General features: G+C 44.9%; 1 protein-coding gene across 2 annotated transcripts; it reads left to right on the plus strand.

Annotated features, from left to right (window-relative positions):
* Positions 1 to 1,288: 1,288 nt before the first annotated feature.
* Positions 1,289 to 7,524, plus strand: LOC132673665 (pre-mRNA-splicing factor SYF2-like). Of its 2 annotated transcripts, XM_060626425.2 has the most exons (7): positions 1,289 to 1,400; positions 1,630 to 1,743; positions 3,857 to 3,982; positions 4,673 to 4,790; positions 5,137 to 5,227; positions 5,980 to 6,078; positions 7,096 to 7,524. In XM_060626425.2, the coding sequence occupies exons 1-7, from the start codon at positions 1,374 to 1,376 to the stop codon at positions 7,259 to 7,261; spliced, it is 741 nt and encodes a 246-aa protein (XP_060482408.2). In that variant the 5' UTR covers positions 1,289 to 1,373; the 3' UTR covers positions 7,262 to 7,524. The 2 variants fall into 2 exon arrangements, with proteins under 2 accessions (XP_060482408.2, XP_078308314.1); XM_078452188.1 differs by lacking the exon at positions 3,857 to 3,982.
* Positions 7,525 to 8,154: the final 630 nt, after the last annotated feature.

Here is an 8,154-nt window from a genome sequence, read left to right on the forward strand (position 1 = left end):
ATAGAAACTGGCATCAGAAAGACACCTCAACCAAAAATGGGAGACTGGGAACCAAGAAGATTTGCCACCAGAACTCAGAGCCGGTTGGGGAGAAGGCAGAGCACAATTTGCTCAGGAGGGTACCCTTCCTGAAATCCAACTGCGGCGGTGGTGCAGGAGTCAGAGTGGTTTGTTACTTCCATCCCACACCATTCTGACACCAGAAATGTTAACTGAGAGGGGCGCCTGGGTGGCTCAGTGGGTTAAGTGTCTGACTTCAGCTCAGGTCATGATCACGGTTCCTGAGTTCAGACTCTGTGCTGACAGCTCAGGACCTGGATCCTGCTTCAGATTCTGTGTCTCCCTCTCTGCCCTCCCCGGTCCTTACATACAAAAAAAAAAAAAAAGAAGTTAACCGAGGAAAATGAGGCAAAATTAAAAAGTACAAAGGCCTTTATTTGGGGTCTCAGAATTGCAATTCAGGCAGCACAGAAAAATGTGTCCCTTGTGTGGGGAAAGCAAGGGATTTTTATGAGAAAGGGGAAGGGGGACAATCACATGACTTGGATAAAAGAAAAAAAAAGTCAATTGGTACTAACAGGCTGAACGGCTTTTGGTTTACACTTTGATGGACTGATTTATTGTTGTTCATGAACAAAACTACTCCTAGTATGCGTTAATTACTCTGTCTTCGTAGAGTCCACACTGGCAGTTTTATGGGGCAGACGCCAGTACCCCTATTGACTTTGGGAACGACTTGTTCATGAGACAGTTGCTGTTTCTGGCCCAGTCCAAGGGTCTTTCTGCTCAGTTCCAGAGTTCATTAGCTGTTTGTTTTATAAAGAAAAATGGAGCTTCTCTCAAAATGGAGTCTCTCATGTCCAGAAACATTATACAATTCTACAGTGGGGGAAAAGGAGAAGGCACAGAAGAGAAAAATATCTCACACTACCCAAGAGAATTAAAATGCTGCCACGTGACAGTACCAAGGGCCTACGTGAGCCAAGGTAGTCAGGGGACGCCTGCCTCGCAGGAGGTGACACTGAGGCTAAGCGCCGAATGGGAAACACGTTTCATTCGAGGGAATGGCACGCAATCAGGGCGACCTTCTACCAGGCACCCTTCGCAGCCACTCGCTTCTGAGAGCTTCCGGGCCTCTTCTTCCCGCCTCACTCCCCCCGGCCCTTGCCTCTGCGGCCTTTTGCGGCTGCGCAAGCCCCTACCCAATCGAAAGCTTCCTACTGCTAAAAGGGGCAGGGATTGGTCCCAAGTTCCAGAGACGGCCAGGAAGGGGCGGGGCTCATGGTATGTTTTTAATATGTATCGGCGGGGCGGGACAAAGGCAGACGGAAGTGTTCTGTGTTGTTGCCGGAAGTGGCGAGGGAAAGTTTGTGATGGCGGCTGCAATTTTAGCCGAAAAGGTAAGTTCCGCCGGCTCTGCCCAAGGATTTTTGTGTGGGGAGCCTCTGGGGGACGGCAAAGGCCAGAGGCTGAGGAGATGTCTGCGTGCCGGGCCAGGGAGGCGCAGACACCGAGGTCGGGGTTGGAGTGAGGGCCTGGCCCGGCCGCTCGGGACCGGCGGGGAATCGGCCAGGGTAGTACGGGAAAAGCCGAGCCGACCCCTCCCGCAGCGGGTCTTTCTCGCCGCAGGTGCCGGTGGACAGCGCGGAGGAGGGGGAGCAGCCCCTGGCGACGGCAGCGGAGCTGGCCGCGCAGAAGCGCGAACAGAGGCTTCGCAAATTCCGGGAGCTGCACCTGAAGCGGGTGAGTAGCCCGGGAGGCAACTGAGGCTGGTCACCCCGTGCCCGTTCGTGGAGGTACCGGGAAGCTGCAAAAGCGTGCTTGGCAGATCGTCTGAGTGGAATGAAATATCTATCCCGGTGCTTCTCAACCCTGGCAACAGATTAAAGTCACTTTTGAAAATACACCCAACCCTCCTCCCACCCGCTTCTGATTTAACTAATCTGGGCTGGGTTTGGGAGTCTCTATTAACTAACGGCCTCCCTGCTGTGTAACAAACAATTCGTTTTACCTAGGGGATATGTAGAGCTGGGGACCGGAAGAAAAACTCCTCCAGTGTTAGTAAGAGAGCTGGTTGCCTGTTCCTTCAAAGATCATCAGCAAATCTCTGCAAGCCTGTAATGTCAGTGGCTCACCTAGTTGGTGGGGAACTAGATGATTCAGATACGGCTTTTGCTCTTAAGGAGAGGAGACAGCTTTATAGCCAGGGCATGCTAACGTGAGGAACAGAGTGCCCTGGGAGTGCCTCCCATAGGAGGTGACACCTAAACTACTGTTGGAAAGATGTGTAAGGTATTACCAGACAAAGAAGCTGGAGGAACAAATGCAAATAAGGAGATTCATATCGGAGCTAAGAGTCCAGCAAACAACTGGCTGCAGTGGGAGCTGAGGAAGGAAAAAGCAGCTCCAGCCTATTTCAACTTAGGGAGCCTGACTGCCAGCTTGGCTGTGGTCTCACAAACCTCCCACATCACTCTGACAGGTGGCCACAGAAATGACCACACATTCCCCTCTTCTGCTCACACCAGTGACTGTTAGGACCAGTGACGGCGTTAGTCACCCCCCCGTTAATCCTGTAGAAGAACGTACGGCACCTGGTGGTCGAATGCCCTGCCTTTCTGACGGTGTCTAATCCAGAGCACAACCACACTCTCCTGAGCCTTATGCCCCTGCCCCAGTCACCTGACACAAATCTAAATCCTGTAGCTAGCCCCTCTTAACACCCCTTCACTGGAATACCCACAGCGCCCGTGGATTGCCGTCTCCTTCAGTGCAGCGAACACAACTTTGGGTGCAGGGTGTGCTCTTGGTGTCTTCAACCGGAGGGCGTTGCCAGAGCCAAGGGTACGAGGATGTAAGAGGGATAGTAGTTCCGAGCAGTGCCTCTCTTTGTCCAGAGAACATTAATAAAGGATGAAACACACTGAAGTGTTTACTCGGAGGGACTTTGTAAAATATATGTGGTTGGAAATTAGGAGACCTGGCTTCCTGGACTAACTGCCACCAACCTGTGACCTGAGAAACATCTAGCTTACGTTGTCCTTAAGATGATATGCTTATTATGCTTTGTGCAGTTAGGTTCTTTTTTTTTTTTTTTTTAAGTCTGTTTTTAAGAGCGCACACGCATGTGCGAGGTGGGGAGGGGCAGAGAGGGAACGCCAAGCAGGCTCCATACTGTCAGTGCAGAGCCTCACGCGGGGCTCGATCCTACGAACCTTGAGATCAAAACTAAGAGTCAGCTGCTTAACTGACTAAGCTACCCAGGGACCCCAGTTAAGTTCATTTTAAATCACACTCTTCATACAGTAATTAAAATGGAAAATACCTTTCCTTTGCCATAATGGAAACTGTTAAAGTATTTAAAAAAGAGGAGGGGCTTGCAAAAGGTTAGAGATATTAAGATCGGTGCTAAAGCCCTCAGCCCCAAGTTGAGGCTTTTTCCTTGAGTTAATCAGGATTAAAAGAGAATTGAAAGAATATCTTTCTCCTCATATGATGTAATATTATTTCTTGCCATCTAACGTCTCCTTAAGTACGCCTTCTTCACGTTTTGAACCTTGTCCGATCCAACCCTAAGTGCACAGGGGTCACCTGGCTAAACGGAGGCACAGCTGACCTTAAACTCCAGGCCTCTCGAAAAGCAAACCCAGTGCAGCCCAACACATTTCTTGACTGTGCACATACAGACCTAATTAGGCTGTTCCCTCGCTTAAAATCCTTTGGCCGTCTCTTGCTTTTAGGATAACACGGCGTCCCCTTGTTAATGTGACTTACTTGACCTTCTCAAAGTGAGCAAGATTTTGTTTGGATTTATTTTTGTGTCTCAGCTGACGGACTTTTTGTGTCACGGTTTTAGAATGAGGCTCGTAAATTGAACCACCAAGAAGTTGTTGAAGAAGATAAAAGACTCAAGTTACCTGCTAACTGGGAAGCCAGAAAGGCCCGTCTGGAATGGGAACTGCAGGAAGAAGAAAAGAAGAAGGTTAGGATCCACTCTGCTGTCTCCATAAGTTGTTTCTTCAGTTATTCTGTTGAATGAAGACAGTAAGAGCCAGCCTGCTGGAGTCCACGTGGTGGTTCTGCTTTTTACTAGTAGCAACACTTCGGGGAGTTATTGAACCTCTCTGTGCCTCTGTTTTCTGAACTGTAAAATGGGGACTATAATAATTATTTGAGTTAATTACGGATTAAATGAGTCAGTAGGGGCGCCTGGTGGCTCCATCGGTTCAGTGTCCCACTTTGACTCAGGTCATGATCTCGGGGTCTGTGAGTTCGAGCCCTGCGTCGGGCTCTGTGCTAACAGCTCAGAGCCTGGAGCCTGATTCGGATTCTGTGTCTCCCTCTCTCTCTGCCCCTCCCCCCGCTCATGTGCGCGCGTGCGCGTGCTCTCTCTCTCTCTCTCTCTCAAAAATCAATAAAGATTAAAAATAAAAATAAAAAAAATGATTCAGTGCGTGTAAAACATTTAAAAGGGGGTCTGACACCTGAGGAACGTTGAATATGTATTTTAAATTGATGCACTCACTTCTTACATACCATAGTAGATGCCCAGATTTGCTTCAAGTATTAATCATTATTTTTTGCTTGATATCTTTTTTCCACGTTGATTTAAAATTGATCAAATAATTGCTTTTGTCATGACTGCAGGAATTAATGTTTTCTTTCTTTTTAGGAATGTGCCGCAAGAGGGGAAGACTATGAGAAAGTGAAGCTGCTGGAGATCAGTGCGGAAGACGCGGAAAGATGGGAGAGGAAAAAGAAGAGGAAAAACCCTGACCTGGGATTCTCAGGTAAAGCTGTTATTTTCTTGAATGGCCCTGTTAGGTAAGCATTACCTTTAGTGTTTCTGGTTTTAAGAAAGGATACGCCCCTTCACGGAATATTCTCCAAGAGGCTCGAACCCGAGAAAAATACAAATAGGTCTCATGAGGGCAGAAGTAAAAAAGGCTGTACTTTAATCACCTGGATTTTTTTTTTTTATTCTTTGTGGTAAAATAAAAGCTTGTATTATCAGCACCTTCAGGACAGAAGCTCTGCTTAGTGTCTTGTGCAAATATTACTAATAATTTTGATATTCTCTGGATCGTAATGACGAAACAGGGAAGTATATTTCTCTGACTCTCCTTTTATCTTTAGATTATGCTGCTGCCCAGTTACGTCAATATCATCGGCTGACCAAACAGATCAAACCTGACATGGAATCGTATGAGAGACTGAGAGAAAAACAGTAAGTTGACAGGAACGATGCAAGCCCTGTTTTCATTCTGAAGGGACATAGGGGTGGGTGTGTGTGTGTGTGTGTTGTGTATACATACACAGACGCATAAAGACAAACACACGTGAATGTTTGAGTACTGGTTATCAACATCTGCCTCAGAATACTTTCTGGCCTTCACAGTAACATTTATTGCTCACTCCACAGCAGGTAAACTTACCACCTTATTATTTTTCCAGCTGGGCGTTGAGTTTAACAACCAGATTATCATAGTTACTCAGATATTTTAGGAGGCCGAATGCCCGGCTGGGTGAGCTTTTTCTGCAGATACTTTAGGCTTTGTGGACGCTCTGGTCTCTGGCACAACCACTCCGCCCCGCTGGTGTGATGTGAAGGCAGCCGTGGAGGAGTCGTGAACAAGTGGGCGTGGCTGGGGCCCAGTGAAATGTGTGCCAGACCAGGTGGTATAGTTTGCTGAGCCCTTCCCATTAGTGGGAAGAGAAATAACCTGAACCGAGAAGCAAGTCCTTTAACCTCTGGCCCTTGGCTCTTTCATCAGTAGAATGAAGGTGTTGGAGGAGGTGGGTGATGTCTTAGGTCCCTTCCAATTCTAAATTTTCTTTAAAAAAAAAAAAAAAAAAAAGTTGGGATCCCACAGTAAATATATGTATGCATTTTATCGCTCGCCACGAATGGTGGTTCAGCTTGAAATTTGAAAATGTGGAACCGTGTAGTGTCACTCTAAAACTATTCTGTCTTTTCAGTGGAGAAGAGTTTTTCCCAACATCCAACAGTCTTCTTCACGGAACACACGTGCCTTCCACAGAGGAGGTCGATAGGATGGTCACAGATCTGGAAAAGCAGTGAGTACTCAGTAAAGCGGCCGGAAGTTTTAAACGTTTAATGACAAAATAGACAGAGGGTGCAGAGAGAGAATTGAAAGGGCGGGTACCGTGCTTGCTCGTTCTGACTCAGCATCTGTAGTGATTTTGGGGACAGACAGCAAGTGTGAGTTGAGTCCGTGCGATTTGGGATGGAGATGCCAACTGTTGCTGAAATTGAGTTGTTAATAATCAAAGCAGGAAAAGGTCCAAAGAAAATTATTCTTCTTTAAGGGCTTTTATCTTCATAACCAGTTCATTATTCGAAGAAGTACAAATGTTCTGGTAAATGTACCTTTGTTATATTTGTGTTTCTTAATACTGATATGGGTGAATATTAGGCAAAGCAGAATGAATTTATATTCTAGGAGTTAATATATGTAACATGTGTTACATATGTGATATATATATTAAAATTCGGGGCACCTGGGTGGCTCAGTTGGTTAAGCGTACGGCTTTGGCTCAGGTCGTGATCTCATAGTTAGTGAGTTCAAGCCCCGCATCAAGCTCTGTGCCGACAGCTCAGAGCCTGGAGCCTGCTTCGAATTCTGTGTCTCCCTCTCTCTCTGCCTCTCCCCTACTCACACTGTGTCTCTGTCTCTTTCTCGCAAAAATAAACATTAAAAAGAATAGTACATAGTACATATGTATAGTATCTGGTACATTTGTGCTCCATGTTAGCTGTCGTTATTATTAATACAAATATTGTAATTATTTTTTAAAGTAGAATTTCATGTGTCCCATTGCTGACAATGTATCACCGCTCTTTTAGAAGAATTCCGAAGACGTGTTTGTATTTATTGAATTTCAGGGTTCATACCCAGGGCTGCGCTGTCAACTAGCAGCTTCAGCCTGATGTTGACGAAAACTGCCCCCAACCCCAAGCCCCAAGCGGGCTATTCTAAGTGTACTGATTCTCTTTATAACTATCTGGCCGTGTTTTATTAGGATAAAAAAAGAAGGCAATTTTGAATCCTGTAAATTTTCTTCTTCCACCAGAATCGAAAAACGAGACAAATACAGCCGGAGACGTCCTTATAATGACGATGCAGACATCGACTACATTAATGAAAGGAATGCTAAATTCAACAAGAAAGCAGAAAGATTCTATGGGAAATATACGGCTGAAATTAAACAGAATTTGGAAAGAGGAACAGCGGTCTAATCCCTTCAGGAACTGTTAGGAACTGCTTTTAAAAGCTTGACAATGCTGGCAAATTGAAGTTCTCTTCAAAGTTTTATCAGGAAACCAGCAGTCATTCTACGATGCCTTCCTCATCAGCATTTGGAAATAAATGTTTTTCTTAAACATATACTTCCATGTATATTCCCCTATTTCTGTGCTTGGATAGAAGATGCATTTTAAGATGTAGTGTACTTGGTCTGTAAAAATCTACTTTGTATAAATACTAATTATTTTTCTATGTATTTTAAACGTATATGACTAATCTTTGAAGCGTTTGGGCTTCAGATGATCGGCAGCATACGTAAATGCAGTCATTGTTGCTTTGAATATTGTTATGAATTTGACAAAATCTAGAGCTGGACTCGGCAACCTTTTGAGCTTGTAGACTCTGAAGCTAAGTACAGTGAGGAGGAAGGAAGGTGGCCATGGCTACTGGAGGGCTCTGTCTACCCACAGCTGCTTAGGACCAAGTTCAGGAAGCAGCAGAACTGTCTTCTATGAATATTGACCTATACAGTTCCTTTTATAAAAAGCAAATATCCTATGGAATAGAATCCCTACTAAACACTAAAACATTTAAAACAAGTAAGTGTATATATATATATATATATATATATATATATATATATATATATGTATATATATACACACACATATACATACTCGTGTGTACATATATATACATATACATATATATATATATATGCTGAAGTCTGTGCTTTCACTGTATAAACATTAAAAAATTTTTCCTTTATGGGGAATTCACGACAGTCAATAGAAGACAGAATAATACAATGAATCCCGTATACCCAGTGTCTCTCTTCAGGAATCCTCAACTAGCCAGCCTGTTTCCTCTTCACTTCTATCTACTT

The sequence above is a fragment of the Panthera onca genome, chromosome C1 (assembly GCF_046562875.1).
Source record: "Panthera onca isolate mPanOnc1 chromosome C1, mPanOnc1 haplotype 2, whole genome shotgun sequence".
In the NCBI taxonomy this organism is placed as follows: Eukaryota; Metazoa; Chordata; class Mammalia; order Carnivora; family Felidae; genus Panthera; species Panthera onca.

Bases quoted from the DNA above. Each gene is read 5' to 3' on its own strand.
- LOC132673665 (XM_060626425.2), top strand. From the start codon at position 1,374: ATGGCGGCTGCAATTTTAGCCGAAAAG. The intron at 4,791-5,136 runs GTAAAGCTGTTA...TTTTATCTTTAG, and splicing joins CCCTGACCTGGGATTCTCAG to ATTATGCTGCTGCCCAGTTA. The intron at 6,079-7,095 runs GTGAGTACTCAG...TTCTTCCACCAG, and splicing joins GTCACAGATCTGGAAAAGCA to AATCGAAAAACGAGACAAAT.